Below are 16665 nucleotides of genomic sequence, written 5' to 3' on the forward strand. Positions count from 1 at the left end.
CTCGCAGCCCAAATCTCATGTGCAGGCATTAACTATTTTCATCTTTGTTCCTCCAGAGTTGCAGGCAGTTGCTGAGGAGTGGGTTGACTGAACACTTGCCTCAGAATTCCACCCCTAGCTTTTCAATTTGTTTTATAAAAACCCCTTTCACAAGTGGATCTGCCCTTGACTCTTCTGTCTCTAGACCATATACCATTTGCTCTGCATACACAGAACGCTGATGGTTCATGCACACACCCACCTCGCCTCTGTTCAGCCTCACTGTGTAGCTGAGGGGTGGGAGATAAGATGTGATTAAGTGGCTAAGCGTGTTTACGCATCCGAGTGCGTGTTTTATTATTTATGGCAATTACTAGCTTCATTAACCTAGTTTGACGAAGTAGGCTGTAGAAAGGGGAAGTAAACAACAGCAATAAAGTAAACTTTATCAACTTCTTGGCAAGGAGATTAGATGTTTAGACCCCAAGGGGTCTAGTAAGATATATATCTCAATGAGATGTATTTGAGCTTCATGCCCTTCACCTCTCATTCTTTGTAAGGAGCAGCACAATTACAGCCTGGGTGGAGAATGGATTGAGAGTAGCACTGAAGAGAAGGAATGTGGGGTACTAGTGGATGAGAAGCTCAACATGAGATGACAATGTATGCTTGCCAACCATATCCTTGGTTTCATTAAAAGAAATGTGACCAGCAGGGTAAGAGAAGGGATTCTGCCCCTCTGCTCTGCTCTCACGAGACCTCACCTGGAGCCCTGTGTTCAGTCCCAGACTCCTCAGCACAGGAAGGACATGGAGCTGTTGGAACAAGTCCAGACAAGGCCATGGAGATGATCCCATCACTGGAGAACACCCCATATGAGGACAGGCTGAAAGAGTTGGGGTTCAGCCTGGAGAAGAGAAGGCTCTGAGAGACCTTAGAGCAGCTTCCAGCAATGAAAGGACCTCCAGGAAAGCTGGAGGGGGGCTCTTGATCAGGGAGTGCAGCGATAGGGTGAATGGGAAAATTTTAAGCTGAAAGAGGGGAGATTGAGATGAGATCCTGGGAAGAAATGTTTTCCCGTGAGGATGAGGAGATCCTGGGCCAGGTTGCCCAGAGAAGGCATGGCTGCCCCATCCCCAGAGGTGTTCAAGGCCAGGTTGGAAGAAGCTTTGAGCAACCTGATCCAGTGGGAGATGTCTCTGCCCATGGCAGGGGGAACTGGATGGGCTTTAATTTTCCTTCCACCCTAAAGCATTCTATGATTCTATGAAGTGAGGCATCTCAAGAAGGCTCAAGCAACTCCTGCTTTCATACAGAAACACAGCCTCTGGTTGGTTGCAGACTTACCCTTTGGATGTTTATTTTCTGCTCGAAGTCCAAAACATTTTTTTCCTTTTCTTGCCCTGCCTGCACGAATCCAAGACAGCCTTGTTTTACAATCAGTGAATTGCTTCACCTTCCCACTCCTGGTGCTGGTTGCACAAACCTGAGCTGTGATTGACAGCAACCTGTGACAGTGTCACAGCTACCATGTTGTTCAGCTGTCACAGTTTCACTGAAGCGTTGGCCTGTCTTGTCATAGGTGTGATGGGGTAGCTGAAGACAACTCCCTGTGGCTGGGACTGTAGACAGAGTGATGACACCTTGTGCTGTCTGGCCTCACAGGGGCACCAACTACCTCAGCTGAGCAGATCACTTTACTGCTGGTGTTGCTGGGGGGATGCTGAGCTGCACAGCAGCAATCCTTGGCATCACACTATCACAGGCTTTCTCAGACCTCAGCGTTAACCACCCACCCCCCCACCCCCATCGCTGTCAGCCACAGAATGCCTCTCTGGAAACCAAGGAAAGTGCTCAGTAGGAGAGGCAGAACTCACTGCTATGCTGGAAAGCAGCAAGCTTCTCTTTGCAGCCCTGCTTGCTGCTGAAGCGATGCCTCCAGCACCTAATGGGATCGTAGGAAGTGTAGGACATGTAGATGTAGAGATTAAAGCCATCATCTCCTTTTCTATGTTTTCTGCAGAGAAAAAACAACAACAAAAAAAAACCACAAGGAAATTACAATGTAATGGTGATAATGAACATAAACAAGATACAAAGAATGGAAAGCCTGGTCAGCTGCAGAGAGTGGTGATGTCAAACTGATTTCCAAGGGGCTGGAGACACAAGCCAGGTTGATCCTGAGTGCATGTTTTATTATTTATGGCAATTACTGGCTTCATTAACTTAGGCTGACAAAGCAGGCTGTAGAAAGGGAAAGTAAACAACTGCAGGCAAGAAAGTCAACCCTATGAACTTCTTGGCAAAGAGATTTAATTTTTAGACCCCCCAAAGGGAAATAATTCCCTATAAGAAATATTTGAGCTTCACATCCTTAACTTCTCACTGTTTGCCAAGTAAGGAGGCAACCTGGCCATGTCATAACTAGTTCTGAACCGTGTATACCATCCCCTGGATGAGCTCCTGAAGGAGAGCACGCTTAGGTGGCTTTTCCTTCCCTGGAGAGCACCAAGAAAATGCTAGTATTTTTCCTAAATTCAGATAGCTACTAGGATTTCAACATCCATGAGGATTCTGTATCTACTGACTTGTTGATCAATGGTTTCAAAAGTCTTGGAAGGAGGGAGCAGAGAAACATATTGAAATGTGATTGAAATCAGCCTGAGGACAGCCTACCCTATCTGATATGTCAGTACACAGTAAGAGTGCAATTGAAACATGGAGTATGATAATGATTTCTGAAGGCAAGGTCCCAGTAAGATGGGCAAGGGACCTCTAATGCACCTGCAATTGCTCTCTGGGGCCTTCAGTAAATAAAACTCCTGTTGACCTGGATGGCAATCAGGTACAAAGGACCAGAGTTAGTGAGGGGTTTGACCCAGAATAAGGTCACTGGGTGTGGAGAGGAGTATTCACTTGATGCAACCACAAAAGCTGGGCCTCCAAGTGGCAGGTGGGCCAAATTTGCTCCTGCCAGCTGCAGATCTGCACAGCAAATGGTTACGGGCACAAACTGTGTGTCAGGCACAACCAGCTATTTCTGATTACAGAAAGAAGTTTAAGAGCAAAGAGGATGATCTCCACTTTAGAAAACCTCCTGGATTTCTGTATGCCTTCTACGAGGGAGAAAATGTTTTCTTTGACCCTTGAGCAACCTTTTCTCTCAGGGAATGCAGGAGGAATGCAACTATCTCTTCTGAGCAAAGAAAACAATAGTGGGCAGCGAGAGAGAAGAGCTGGAGGTAAAAAATTGTAATATATTTCTTCATGCAGGAGTGGCAAAGACAGCAGTGGCTTTGCCACCAATGTGTTGTTTCTCTCTCTGCTTTCTTCTCACCTGGTGGGCAGATCAATGTACAGTTCTGTTCAGCTTGGCATTTTTTTCCCGGCTGCAGGTGGGCCCCTTCTCAGCTTATATCTGCACCAGGCATAATCTTAGACATCATTAGACATCATTAATTATGACTCACCTCAACAAGTAAGCTCAATTAAAGCTGCACAGAGGATCTGTTATGGAAAATACCAGCTTTTCCCAGTGCATTCATCAGCTGTGAAGCACTCACCAAGCTCCTGTGAGTAATGGCCTCATGGCTGGTTGGCAGTTTTCTTTATCCAAGCATAAGGAAATTTTATTTAAAGCAATGCGAACAAGTTGCTCTTTGGTGACTTGCTCTGTGCTGCCATTTTCAAGGTGGAGGAGAGACCAACTCCACCTGACCCTAACCAAGGTTTGATGAACCATTGTTTTGCTTTGGCTGCCTAATTTCAAATTTAGAGACCTCTGTTCATGATCTAATTTTTTTTTTAATTCCTGATTTACATCTGTATGTGTTTCATGAGTACATTACTTTCTAATACCAATCCCACGTTTGACTGTAGAAGTAGCTTATGTTTGATCAAGCATTTCTGCATTTTTAAACATTAGAAATACAATGTGTTTGCTAGAACAATGCTCTGCAAGTCCCTCCAACAGCTATGCAGAACAGGCTCAAATTGTGAAGCTGTGATTCCTGCTATCTAAACCTGTGCTTTTCACTTTAAGTGAAGACATCTCCCTCTCTCCTGCCTCTCCCCATTAACTCCTTCTATATCTTTATCCCTCTCCACATTTAAGACATGCAGAGCCTCCTGAGTGTAAAGGCTTGGCCCCAGTGAATTTTCCCACATGAATAACTGTGGTCCTAAGTGTGCCCTCTGTTTTCAAAACACAAGACTCACTATACTTTGATAAAATTCTTTTGATATCTACCCAGCAACTCCACCACAGAGCACGTGTACAAACTCCATAGTACATCTAGGAGATCGTCCTTTGGGAACAGTCCAAGGAGACATCACAAATAGCATGTGTTTGCTGCTGTAAAATGGAGAACAGCTGGGTCTCTACCTGATAAAAGTGTCTCTGTTCAAGCAAACAACTGGAATTGGATCCCAGCAGATGAGGAGCATATAGCATTCTGCCATACTCAGCTCAGAAGCAAACCCTGTTCCATCCCTGTAGAGCAGCCGCCCTGCCGTGCGCGAGTCCTTGGATTCAAATGTAAGCAAGACACAGCAACTAAAGCCCTTATGGGGCGAGTTAATAAGTTCACGAAGTTTTGAACCAGGCTACTTTATGAAATCAAAGGATGCAATGATTTCTTAAACTGTAATTAAAAATTATGCCACCAAAAATACTGCAGTGATGAGCCCAGGCCCCTCTGAGAACCAGAAGAGCTCCCTGGAGAGGGGTGGAGATTAGCAAACACATTTCACATGACAGCTTTTAATATGATTATTTGCATAACTGGATTAAAGAAGCACACCAATGTGCCTCCAAATCTTATTATTGTTTATTACTCTGTATATCAGAGAAAACAGTAATTACATTGAGTAGAGATTCTGGGGGCTCGATTCAGAGATGGGGCTGAGTGAATTTGGCTGTGCCTTCATCCCCACCAGCCTGCAGGACCCTCAGCCATCTGCTAGGGGCTGGATATCTTTGGGGACAGTGCAGGCAAGGCCTGTAAAAGAGGCCTTGCAGGACCGCTGAGGTGTGTTAAAGGGGCTGCTGCTGAGGGGAGAGGAGGAGCTTAGGAGCCCATAGCTGAGGAATGCACATCATTACATGGTGCATCTTCAAAACCTAGTCCCAAGAGGGGCCTGAAGCAAGGGGTGAGCTCTGAGCTTTCTGCTGCAAATGCCAAGTCTTGACAGATTCAAGACATGTACAGGATAAACCAGAACTTAAACGAGGATGCTCTCCATGCTGGGCACTCCTGGGGACCTCCTTGAGATAACAGAGCTTGACACTGCTGTAACTGCAGCTCCAGGGGCTGCTGGGAGCAAGATGTTCTCAGCATGTCTGTCACTGTGCGAACAATATATGCACTGAACAGCCCTTCAGTTCTGCCTCAAGGGAAAAAAATATGGAGAGAAATCCCTCTTGTTTGCTTTGTGCAGCTTTCTTCAGCAGCCACCTGCAGTCACTGACATGCAGGAGAATATTAATAAATCAAACTGCAGCACTAGCAAATGAGGGTAAAAACATGATGTATAAGAAGGAAATGGTCCCAGGTCTGCTGTGGTTAACAAGACTCTTCCCAGTTACTCGACTGGGCTTTGGATCACCCCATATTACAGCTCTTGTCTGTATTGAATGCATGAGGCTGTAAACATTATGGGCCACCTCAATGCTAACTAACCTTTACAAAATGACAAGTTAACGGCTTGATTTAACATAATCCCACAGAAGAAAAATCCCTAAAAATTAGGATTTTAGTGTTCTTTTAAAGCTGCTTTTTGCAGTGTTATTTCAGTGTTCTCTCAATGTCCTAGTCTCTGTTCTCTTCAAAAGAGCCCTGAAACACAAGCTTATAAAATCACCAGTTATTCCAGTAACTTCCTATATTGAGCCCAAAGGAAGACCAGCTTCCTAAAATTCAGCAAAAACAAAACATGCTTTAACAGGTCATTCTAGTCTTTAAATCAAAGTAAGCAAGGCGGATACATCTAATCACAAAGTAAACGCAAATAATGCCTGCTTTGAAAGGACATCCTTGACCCAGTGCCTCTGCAATCAGCTTCTAATAGCCAGTTCCTCATTACTACTAGCAGGTCAACTTGAAACTCTAAGGAAATTTGTAAAAAGAAGGAATTTTGAATGTTTTTATAATGCTTTTCCCAGTGGGTGCATATGCATCTGTATATTTTTTTTACCCGATTAGCTTATTAAATGCTGATGAGCAAAATTATCTTTACAGTTTCATGGTAGGAGCACATTTACAAGCTAGAGAAACCATGCTCTCTCTCCCCTCTCTCCCCTCTCATCTATTTGCAGTGCCTCGCAGCTCATACTTTTCTGGCCACATGCAGCTGCAGTGGAATAGAAGCCCCTGCTAATCGTGGCCAAAACAGCCCTGGACTGCACTGCTTCTCCGGCTGATCTCAACTAAGTATCAGGCAGATCCTTGTGCCACCCTAGACTCCGGCTGAGCAGGCTGGAAGAAACCTCTTCAGAAACAATGCCTAGTTTCAGAACTTTTTGCCTTATGCTTACCTATTATCTCAGATATTTGCAGTTCAGACAGAAGAAGGAGGGAAGAAACTAGAATCCATGAGACTGATCATAGATTCTAACTCCCTCATGTCACTGAAAGGTGAATGTCAAAAGAAGTTGTTTCTTCCCAAAAGACGACATTAAAAGAGAGCACTTGCCACTCTGCTCTGTTTGACAGATCTTTCTTTGGCTGATCACACCATGCTTATACACAGCTCAATGTCAACAGCCTCTTCCATCCACTGTCTCTTAACCAAGACACCACCAGAAGTGCTTTTGAAGTGGGTATCAAAATCCCTGGCTGTCACTGGAGATCAAAGCTGATAGTAGCATTGCCACACATCAAAATCAGTTCCTCAAGGGATGAGCAGAAAGCATCTTGGCTCTGGTAATGCTACAATGATGTCCTTTCCTCTGGCTGGGAACGCAGTCACCTCACAGTAAGGTCAGCAAACCGGGGTTACGAGAGGTAATGGCAGGAACACAACTCAAAGCCAGTAAAGTGGTGGCACCTCTTAACATGCCTCTATGCGGATGTTTCCACCGCACACCATGTTTCCACTTAATCCATCCTTCATGACAGCATCAGCAAATCCACCAAGTGACTTTACCAACAGGCTGCCAGCCACCCACCAGCACAGTTGCACTTCACAGGAATAACATCACTCTGGTTTTATTTCCCCTCTCGCAGTCCTGCATCTCACCTTGGTACATGCTGTGCTGCAGGCTTACATGACCCAGGGGGGTTGGGATTGTGTGATGATGCTGGGTTCAAAAAGCATAAAGCGCAGATTCCTGCCCAGTGATGTTGGCTACAGCAGGCAGAAGCCCTTCTGCAAAAGCTGTTATTCCAACCACTCAGCCAGAAAATGCCACTGAGAGAGGAAACCACACCAGGCAGACACAGCCCACCCCACGAGAGCCACACGCATGTGAATGAATCAGTCATCTTGTAAAGAGATGCTTGGAGGGAGGGCGAGCTGATGACATTGTCCTGCACGCCACTCACTCTCAGGAGTGGGGAGACCCCTGCACTTGCTGCCAGCATAGCTCATCCAGCAGAGAGAGGCTTGGAGCAGCTCCTACCAACCTGGTTTCCTGCCCACAGCTGAGACAGGGCAGTTAAGAGAGCCTTAGGCTATTCTTCAGCATGGCCCTAACCCAAGCGGACTGCAGGAATATTGTTAGTCCTTTACCTTAGATCCTGTGCTGAGGACTGGACCCTGGGTAGATCTGCAGATTTAATTTTTACACAATCCAAAATGCTTCTTCATTGAGGTGTTTAGGTCTCTCCTTCATCTGTGTTTCTCCCTGTCCCCAATTCCCATGTCTGTACTGCCAGCAACATCCAAAACAAATAGGAAGTATCTTTGTAGCTTACATTAATGTATCTTATTGTGCTAACATCTCTTTAGCTTCTAACTCATGGTAAAGACATTTCTGGGACATAACATCTGCCTCGCCTTCTCCAGGAGAAGTGAAGATGTTGGGGAAGCTCTGCATGCGACTTGTGTTGTTAGAAATGAGCTCTGAGGAAAAATGTCAGGAATCAGGACTAACTAGAAGTGCAAAAAACTTACAGTGTTACCATACAAAGGAAGCACGCTCCTACCAGCTCTCATTTACAACACCACACTGGCCATAATGCAGTTTGTAGTGGGTCCAATTTTCTTCTTTCTCCAGGCAAACATCTTCTTCAGCTCCCCCCTGAAGCTGTCGTGGAGCCAGGCATAAAGGAAGGCATTGGTACAAGCAGACATCATTGCAAACCAGTGGCACAGCAGCTGGATGATGTTGAAGTACTGCTTGTCAATCAAGCTGATGTCTATGTCCTTTATCATGTTGAAGATGTGCAGAGGCAGCCAGCAGACTCCAAAGGCTGCCACCACTAAGACTAGCAAACGAAAAGTCTTTCTTCTCCTTGCTCGGTCCCACTCAGCTTGGCCCTGGGTGATGTTGCCTGGGACTACACGGTTTTTCAGCTTGACTGAGATCCTCAGGTAGGACAGGGAGATGACAGCCAAAGGCAGTACATAGGTGATTATGAGAGTGCTGTAGGCATAAGCTAAGCGATCTCTTTTCATGTGGAACCAGAACTCCTCGCAGATGGAAAAGTCCAGTTCTGGGAACTCCGCATGGTAAGTGTGGACCAAGGCAGGGGCAGCCAAGGTACAACTCAGCAGCCAAATAGCAGCCAGGATATAAGCACAAATAGGGATCGTGAGTCTCCTGCGGAATGGATACACCATGGCGTAATACCTGTCCACGGCTATGACAGTCAGGGTAAAGACAGACACAAACACAGTGACGGGTTGCATCAGGAAAACAAAGTAGCACATGAAACGCCCGTACACCCATCCTCGGGGCTCAAAGGCGTAGGCGAGGGTCAGGGGCACACAGGTTGCACACATGAGCATGTCGGAGAAAGCCAGGTTGCCTACCAGAAAGTTGGTGACATTGTGCATTTTTTTTGTCTTGCAGATAACGTAAATGAGAAGGTAATTCCCAATGACACCGATAAAAACCACCAGCGAGTAGCAGGGTATGATGAGTGGCTTGAAAGACTGAACGAACTGGAGTCCTGAGAATAAATTGCTGGCATTGCTATGAATCGCAGAGAGGAAGCTTTGGGAGGTTAAATTGTCCGAATTCATCATTTCCCTCCTTTTGTCGTCTGCCGTCAGCTGAGTAAAGTAGTTACCACTACACTCCTCCTGCACTCAGTCAGTGTGGATAATGAATGGATTACTTGCTGTCCAGAGGTTGCCACATGGATAGTAAACAAGCATCCAGAAAAGCAAATGGTGAAGTTGTAATCCTCAAGAGGCAGCTTTCAGCAGTTCCTAAGAAAAATCAAATACAACCAATTCCCATTAAAGTCCTCCCGTATTTGCTATTAAATCTAGGTTTTGACAGCATGCCACTTAATAAACATTTAATGCAGTGAGTACTTACTGTTCTGGGTTTTTAATCCCATATGATTTTCCTGTGGATTCCAAGAAGTGCTCTAGATGTCTGTCTTCTGCAAATCCAGGAGGGTGTGTGTATGTGTGCGTGTGTGTGTGTATGTGTGTGTCAGAGAGACAGAGAGAGAGAAAATATATGAGTGAGAAAGAGGGTGATGCGCATTTACAAGCTAAGTGGAAATCAGTGTTTTTAAACAGCCTTGGCTACCAGGTCATGACATATTTGTGTATAAGATTTTATTGGTTGTCCTGAGTATTACGTTGCTCTTCATGTGTTTTTTATGGACAGTAATTAGTTCTTGGATATCCTTTAAAAAAATCCCTTCTCCTTCCAGTACATCTGTAATTGCCCCTCACAGCTAAAAATCAATTTACATTCATTAACACTAGCCTGCACAGCATCTAATCTGAGATTCACTTCCCCACAGTCCTCAGAGCGTCCAAATAAGCTACCTGTGAATTTGTTGCGATAATGTGACTGTAAAAGAGAATTTTAATGACATGCTGAAGCCAGATAATGTTTATGCCACTAGAGGGACTCAGCTACATACCTGGTGAATGAAGTTAGGCTTAGAACGGTGCATTTAGCAGGTAGCACAAAGGATCTTATTTTATTTAAGTTTATTTTTTTCGTAGTGCTATAATGTTTACTCAGCCATTGTGAGAATTTTCAGTGGGGTTTATACATCTTTAAAAGTAAACACATGCGAGCATCTCACAGGAAACCCATCCATATATATTTAAGCATTTTGCTTTGAGAATGTCAAAGTGATTTGTTATATTAACAGCCAAAGAGTTTAGCTATAAAGGTTCACTCGCAGGGAATTATATAGCAAACTGTTTCTAATATTGCAGTTGCCCAAAAGTATTTGGGGAGGAGTGTCTTCCTGCAGCAGGTTTTCAGACAACAAGGGCTAAACAGTCTGTAAAACAGTCTGTACTTTTTCTGCATGGTTTAGTCATAAGAAAGCAGAAAATCGGGATAAGTGCTTAGAGAACACACGTTTAAGCAGACATTAACACAGCTTTCACCTATTGCCCTAATTCTCCTTTAACTCTCCACCATTTTAACCACTTCTGGGGCCAGGACCTCAGCTGGTGAAAGATAATGGAACTCCGCTGCATCCATTTATTCCAGCTAGGGAAACTAAACAACGAATGGAACAGCCTAACAACTTCTAAATACTTCAGAGCAGAGAAGACTGCCAGGTTTTGCAAGGCACTCGGGGGATTCAGACACAATTTCAATGGACGGTTTATGTCCTAATCTCTTAGACTACTCTGAGGAAATATTAACCCATTATTTTCTATGAAGCTACGGGCACACCTCATCAGGGGATGAGGAAAAGGCTGAGGTACTTAATGCCTTCTTTGCCTCAGTTTTTAATTGTAAAGAAAGTCGTTCCGTCTGTGTACAAACCCAGGAGCTAGAGGAGCAAAATTAGGCTCCCAGGATCCAAGAGGAGGTGGTCAGAGCCTTGGTAGCCCTTCTAGACACCCACAAGTCTATGGGGCCGGATGGGATTCATCCAAGGGTATTGAAGGAGCTGGCAGATGTGCTGGCCAAACCCCTTTCCATCATCTTCCAACAGTCCTGGAAGACTGGGGAAGTCCCACTGGACTGGAGGCTGGCTGATGTTGTGCCCATCTACAAGAAGGGTCGCAGGGAGGACCCAGGAAACTACAGGCCTGTCAGTCTGACCTCAGTGCCAAGGAAAGTCATGGAGGAGGTGATCTTGAGTGCTACCATGAAGCACATGCAAGAGAACCAGGTGATCAGGCCCAGTCAACATGGGTTCATAAAAGGCAGGTCTTGCCAAACTAACCTGATCGCCTTCTATGACAAAGTGACTTGGCTGCTGGATGAGGGAAAGGCTGTGGATGTGGTCTTCCTGGACTTCAGTAAAGCCTTTGACACAGTTTCTCACAGCGTTCTGCTTGAGAAACTGTCAGCCTCTGGCCTGGACAGGCGCACGCTCTCCTGGGTGGAAAACTGGTTGGCTGGCCGGGCCCAGAGAGTGGTGCTAAATGGTGTTAAATCCAGCTGGAGGCCAGTGACAAGTGGGGTTCCCCAGGGCTCAGTGCTGGGTCCAGCCCTGTACAATGTCTTTATCAATGACCTGGATGAAGGCATCGAGTGCACCCTTAGCAAGTTTGCGGACGACACTAAGCTGGGTGGAAATGTTGATCTGCTGGAGGGCAGGGAGGCTCTGCAAAGGGATCTGAACAGACTGGACCACTGGGCAGAGTCCAATGGCACGAGGTTTAACAAGGCCAAATGCCAGGTCCTGCACTTGGGGCACAACAACCCTATGCAGTGCTACAGACTAGGAGAAGTCTGTCTAGAAAGCTGCCTGGAGGAGAGGGACCTGGGGGTGTTGGTTGACAGCGACTGAACATGAGCCAGCAGTGTGCCCAGGTGGCCAAGAAGGCCAATGGCATCTTGGCTTGGATCAGAAACGGTGTGACCAGCAGGTCCAGGGAGGTTATCCTCCCTCTGTACTCGGCACTGGTGAGACCGCTCCTCGAATCCTGTGTTCAGTTCTGGGCCCCTCACCACAAGAAGGATGTTGAGGCTCTGGAGCGAGTCCAGAGAAGAGCAACAAAGCTGGTGAGGGGGCTGGAGAACGGGTCTTATGAGGAACGGCTGAGAGAGCTGGGGTTGTTTAGCCTGGAGAAGAGGAGGCTGAGGGGTGACCTCATTGCTCTCTACAACTACCTGAAAGGAGGTTGTAGAGAGGAGGGTGCTGGCCTCTTCTCCCAAGTGACAGGGGACAGGACAAGAGGGAATGGCCTCAAGCTCCGCCAGGGGAGATTTAGGCTGGACATTAGGAAAAAATTCTTCACAGAAAGGGTCATTGGGCACTGGAACAGGCTGCCCAGGGAGGTGGTTGAGTCACCTTCCCTGCAGGTGTTTAAGGCACGGGTGGACGAGGTGCTAAGGGGCATGGTTTAGTGTTTGATAGGAATGGTTGGACTCGATGATCCGGTGGGTCTCTTCCAACCTGATTATTCTATGATTCTGTGATCTGTCTTTTGATTTGATGTAGCTTGGCATAAAACAAAAGCTTAAATAGATTACATTTGTCTCATAATCCTTACCTTAGTCTCAAAACAGAAGCTAATAATGTCTAGTCCTGTTCAGACCAGAGGCGTTCACCCACAATTACCTATGATGGATGGGCTTTCCAGACGTAGTTAGTGCTGACTCTGTGCCTCTGCATTTATGGTTAGATTATGCTATGGACCAGTATATGGCTATAATTCTAGCCCGAGGGGAGAAGAAGCAAGCAGTCCCATTGCTCAGGAGTGCCATCCTTCACTTCATGGATGTAGTAACCTACTCATGACCCATACAGAAAAACGGGATGTTTTACCCCACTTCAGAGTCCAATCTCTCCTATCTGAGCTGGATGGAACCCAAAGGAATAGATTACCTATTTATCTCTACATACCCAAATCAAGAATAGTAGAAGGACTTGAGGGGAGAGGTTACAAAAATGCAAGGAGAACGGGAATTCCTACTGTTATCACTATCCAGACCAACCATATTATTTGATTACAAGCCACACGCTGCAAAAGTATTTCCTAAAACCCATAAAGCAATTGTTTCTTTAGTGTGGAAGAAAACTACAGTCTAATTTAAATCCTACTGAGGCAGAATTTCCGTAAGCTTTACATATGGTGTCTAGTATAAGCCTAGAGACATAGAAAAGCGAATGGGGAGCATTTACCTCCATACTGCCCACACCCTACTGGAATTGTAGGGCTTGTGCTAGGAATGAAGCCTCACAATAACGTCAGTGCACACATAACTGAAAATAAAATTTTTGACTAAGTGAGTTTTCCATCCCATTCCCAAGCACTGCAGAGTAGATCCAATAAACAGCCACGTTGCTATGCATTCCTCTGATGAAAAGGCTTATACTTGACTACATGAGAATAAAAAACAAACAAAATATCATCTAAAGTAGCCTTCAAGGTCACCTTAATGCTCAGGTCAGAGAAAATTGTGAGTAACCTTAGAGGTTCTTTTATTTCAAGCTGTACCAAGCAATCTTCCTACATGTTCTCTTACCTTTCAATGTACCTTCTTCACTTCTGAAGGCTATCACCAGTGCATCTTTGGTTTGAAGACTCCCACCCTATTGCTGTTAGTAATTTTCTGTCTGTTTTGGCTTTAGGCAGAAAATTTGCTTTGTTCAACTGTACTTTACAGCGAGGACCTGAAAAGATAATATTTAATGGAGGCTTGAATAGAAAATAAGTATTTCATCATTTTAACCCAAAGAAATCCTATTTCCTCCTTTTAAAAGTACAAATATTACTCTTGTTTAAAGTTTCCTAGGCTAGATGACAAAGCCCTTCCTGAGCTGAGTTTAAGTCTATTTCACACACAGAATTGTCTCATTAAAAGAGAAAAGGTCACAGAAACTACGTTATTGTCATATTAAAACAGTTTTGACATTCCTAGTGTATAATGGCGCCACATGTAAGAATGCTGATTAGTCTTTAATTGAGACTCTAGTCTTCCTTAAGTAAGAGGAAATTGCTATAGTTAGAGCCAGACCAACACTTCCCAGAAACACTTCACTTCTCTTATGCTAACCTGTCCAACTCTATACAGACACGTTAAGTACAAACATCATAAGCTGCCAGATGACTTGCAGAAAGCAGTAAAACTTTTAAAGCACAAACGCATTTCTATATGTGCATGTCTAATCAACTCTGGAGTTCCTAACTAAAAGAGCATGATCCAGGAACGAGATCTGATCCTAGCAGCTATACTTGCAAAGCCCAACAGCACTTCTGAAGCAAGAAGACCCTCTTTTCTATTATTCAGCCTGGAGAAGAGAAGGCTCCAAGAAAACCTTGTAGTAACCTCCTAGTACCTGAAGGGGCTACAAGAAAGTCAGGGAGGGGCCTTATACAAAGGCTTGGAGTGATAGGAGTAGGGGGAATGGCTTTCAATTGGAAGGGAGAAGGTTGGGATTGGACATTAAGAAGAAATTCTCACTATGAGGGTGGGGAGGCCCTGGCTCAGGTTGCCCAGGGAAGTCGTGGCTGCCCCATCCCTGGAGGTGTTCAAGGCCAGGTTGGACGGGGCTTGGAGCCCCTGATCCAGTGGGAGGTGTCCCTGTCCATGGCAGGGGGTAGGAACTGGATGATCTTTAAGGTCCTTTCCAATTCAAACCATTCTATGATTCTATGATTGTTAAAGCTTTACAGATCAAGACATTTTCTTCCATCACTAAATTCTCAGTTTCATGTTTTCTGTGGTCTTGTTTATTTTAAATGTATCTTTTTCTGTAAAACACAACTTCTTTAGCACCACAAAACTCCTTTCAAAAGGCTTTCACACTCTTCCAGTAATGTTCTGTGGCAAGCAGATCAGGTAGTTCTTGTAGAGCCTACAATAAAAATAGACACTTTGCTTATTTTGAATGAAGTAGAACTAGGGGTACCTTCAGTAAATTCTTCTTATGACCCGCCAGGGAACAAGGCTGTGTATCACAGAACAATTTCAAGCCAGGGCAGCCTGTCCTTCTTTCTCCCATTTAATCATATAAATGCATCCTCTCTGCTCCGCTGTGAACTAAGACATCACAGTTTCTAAACTCCAAAATATATGTTTACAGCTAAGAGGTTTATTAGTTGTTGAATCTGAGGGAAAAAAACAGGGTACCAAACTTTGATTAACTCAGGATTCAGCTTAAAGTAATTCATTTAAGCTGAAGAGGAGCTTAACGACTTAAATGAAGAGGAGGCTTTAATTTAAGCCAAGTCATAGAATCACAGAATCACTAAGGTTGGAAAAAACCTGTAAGTTCATCAAGTTCAACCATCAGCCCAGCACCACTGTTCCTATATGCTTTTTGAACATCTCCAGGGTTGGAGACTCCATTGCCTCCCTGGACAGCCTCCTCCAGGGTTTCACCACTCTTTCAGTAAAGAAATTTTTTCTAATACCCAACCTAAACCTCTCCTGGCACAACCTCAGGTCATTTCCTCTCATTCTATCTTTTGTTACTTGGTTGAAGAGACCAGCACCCACCTCACTACAACCTCCTTTCAGGTAGCTGTAGAGAGCAATAAGGTCTCCCCTCAGCCCCCTTTTCTCCAGCTGCTCCTTCCAACAGTTGTCCTCTAGACCCTTCACCAGCCTCATTGCCCTCCTTAGGAAATGCTCAGCAGCATGAGATTGCACATTAAATATAAAGAAAGGTCTCTGCTCTTCCCTGTATGCTAAGAATTCTTAGTCTGCTGAGCAAAGTAAGATGCAAAAAGCGAGCTGGTTCCTTAGATGGCAAAGATCTTGTGCTGAAGTAGAGATAACAGTGTAAAAATGAGGAAAAATACAAGCAGCCTCCTGGGAATAAAGGTGCTGGATCACAATTATCACAAGCCAAATGCAGAAGTGCATAAAATCATCCCATCGGGAGCTAGTTAATCTGTACTGCCTGGTCCTGCAAATACTGGCACATGGAACTGCTAGGTGAGTAAGGGCTTTTCCTATCTTTGCAGCATGGGAACACAACCCTGTGGCTGCTGAAAAGCAGATGGGGCCACATGTCCTTAAGAATGAGGAGGAAGAGGAAACATGATTAGAAAGGCCAAGCCCTTTAGTACTACAGCAACTTTACAGTAGGTATTAGATCAGATCTAAGGACAGAGGAAAGAGAGAGAGAGAGGAGACAGAATAGGATACCAAAGGAAGCTTTTGTCAAATTAACCTCCCATCTCTGTGTTATTAAACTGATTTTTTTTTTTTTGACCATAGGATATGTGGTAGTTCTTCTCTGTTTGGGTTTGCGAAACATGTATGATGTGGTAGCACATGAGAAATCATGAGTTATACCAGAGGAAATTAAAGTTATACTAACCACAGAATAGGTGAACAGCAGCATTTATAAGTATCCAACCAGAAGGCAGCACCCATTCGTGCTTCTCAAGAACCTTGCTTGGGATTGACCAGCCCTGGTAGCTCTCTTCATTTTATTATGTGAGCACAAAAAGCAGGACCACAGTGACTGTGTTTGGTGGAAGCACCAAGTTGGGAACCAGAGACAGCAAAATTACATGGGGAAACTTCGAAAATTTCAAGGAAAATGGGAGAAAGTTTGATAACATTACAGAGGAAAAGCTTGTCATAAAAGGCAGGATTAAGGTCATGAGCATTTTCAC

General features: G+C 44.8%; 1 protein-coding gene across 1 annotated transcript; it reads right to left on the reverse strand.

Moving 5' to 3' along the window:
- Positions 1-8033: 8033 nt before the first annotated feature.
- PRLHR (prolactin releasing hormone receptor) lies at positions 8034-9571 on the reverse strand. The gene is made up of 2 exons (XM_069864077.1): positions 9470-9571; positions 8034-9357 (listed from the first exon to the last, which is right to left on the reverse strand). Exon 2 carries the CDS (start codon positions 9169-9171, stop codon positions 8137-8139), a length of 1035 nt encoding a protein of 344 aa, XP_069720178.1. The 5' UTR covers positions 9172-9357; positions 9470-9571; the 3' UTR covers positions 8034-8136.
- Between the last annotated feature and the right edge of the window lie 7094 nt (positions 9572-16665).

Source organism: Phaenicophaeus curvirostris, chromosome 9 (genome assembly GCF_032191515.1).
Source record: "Phaenicophaeus curvirostris isolate KB17595 chromosome 9, BPBGC_Pcur_1.0, whole genome shotgun sequence".
Lineage (NCBI taxonomy): Eukaryota > Metazoa > Chordata > Aves > Cuculiformes > Cuculidae > Phaenicophaeus > Phaenicophaeus curvirostris.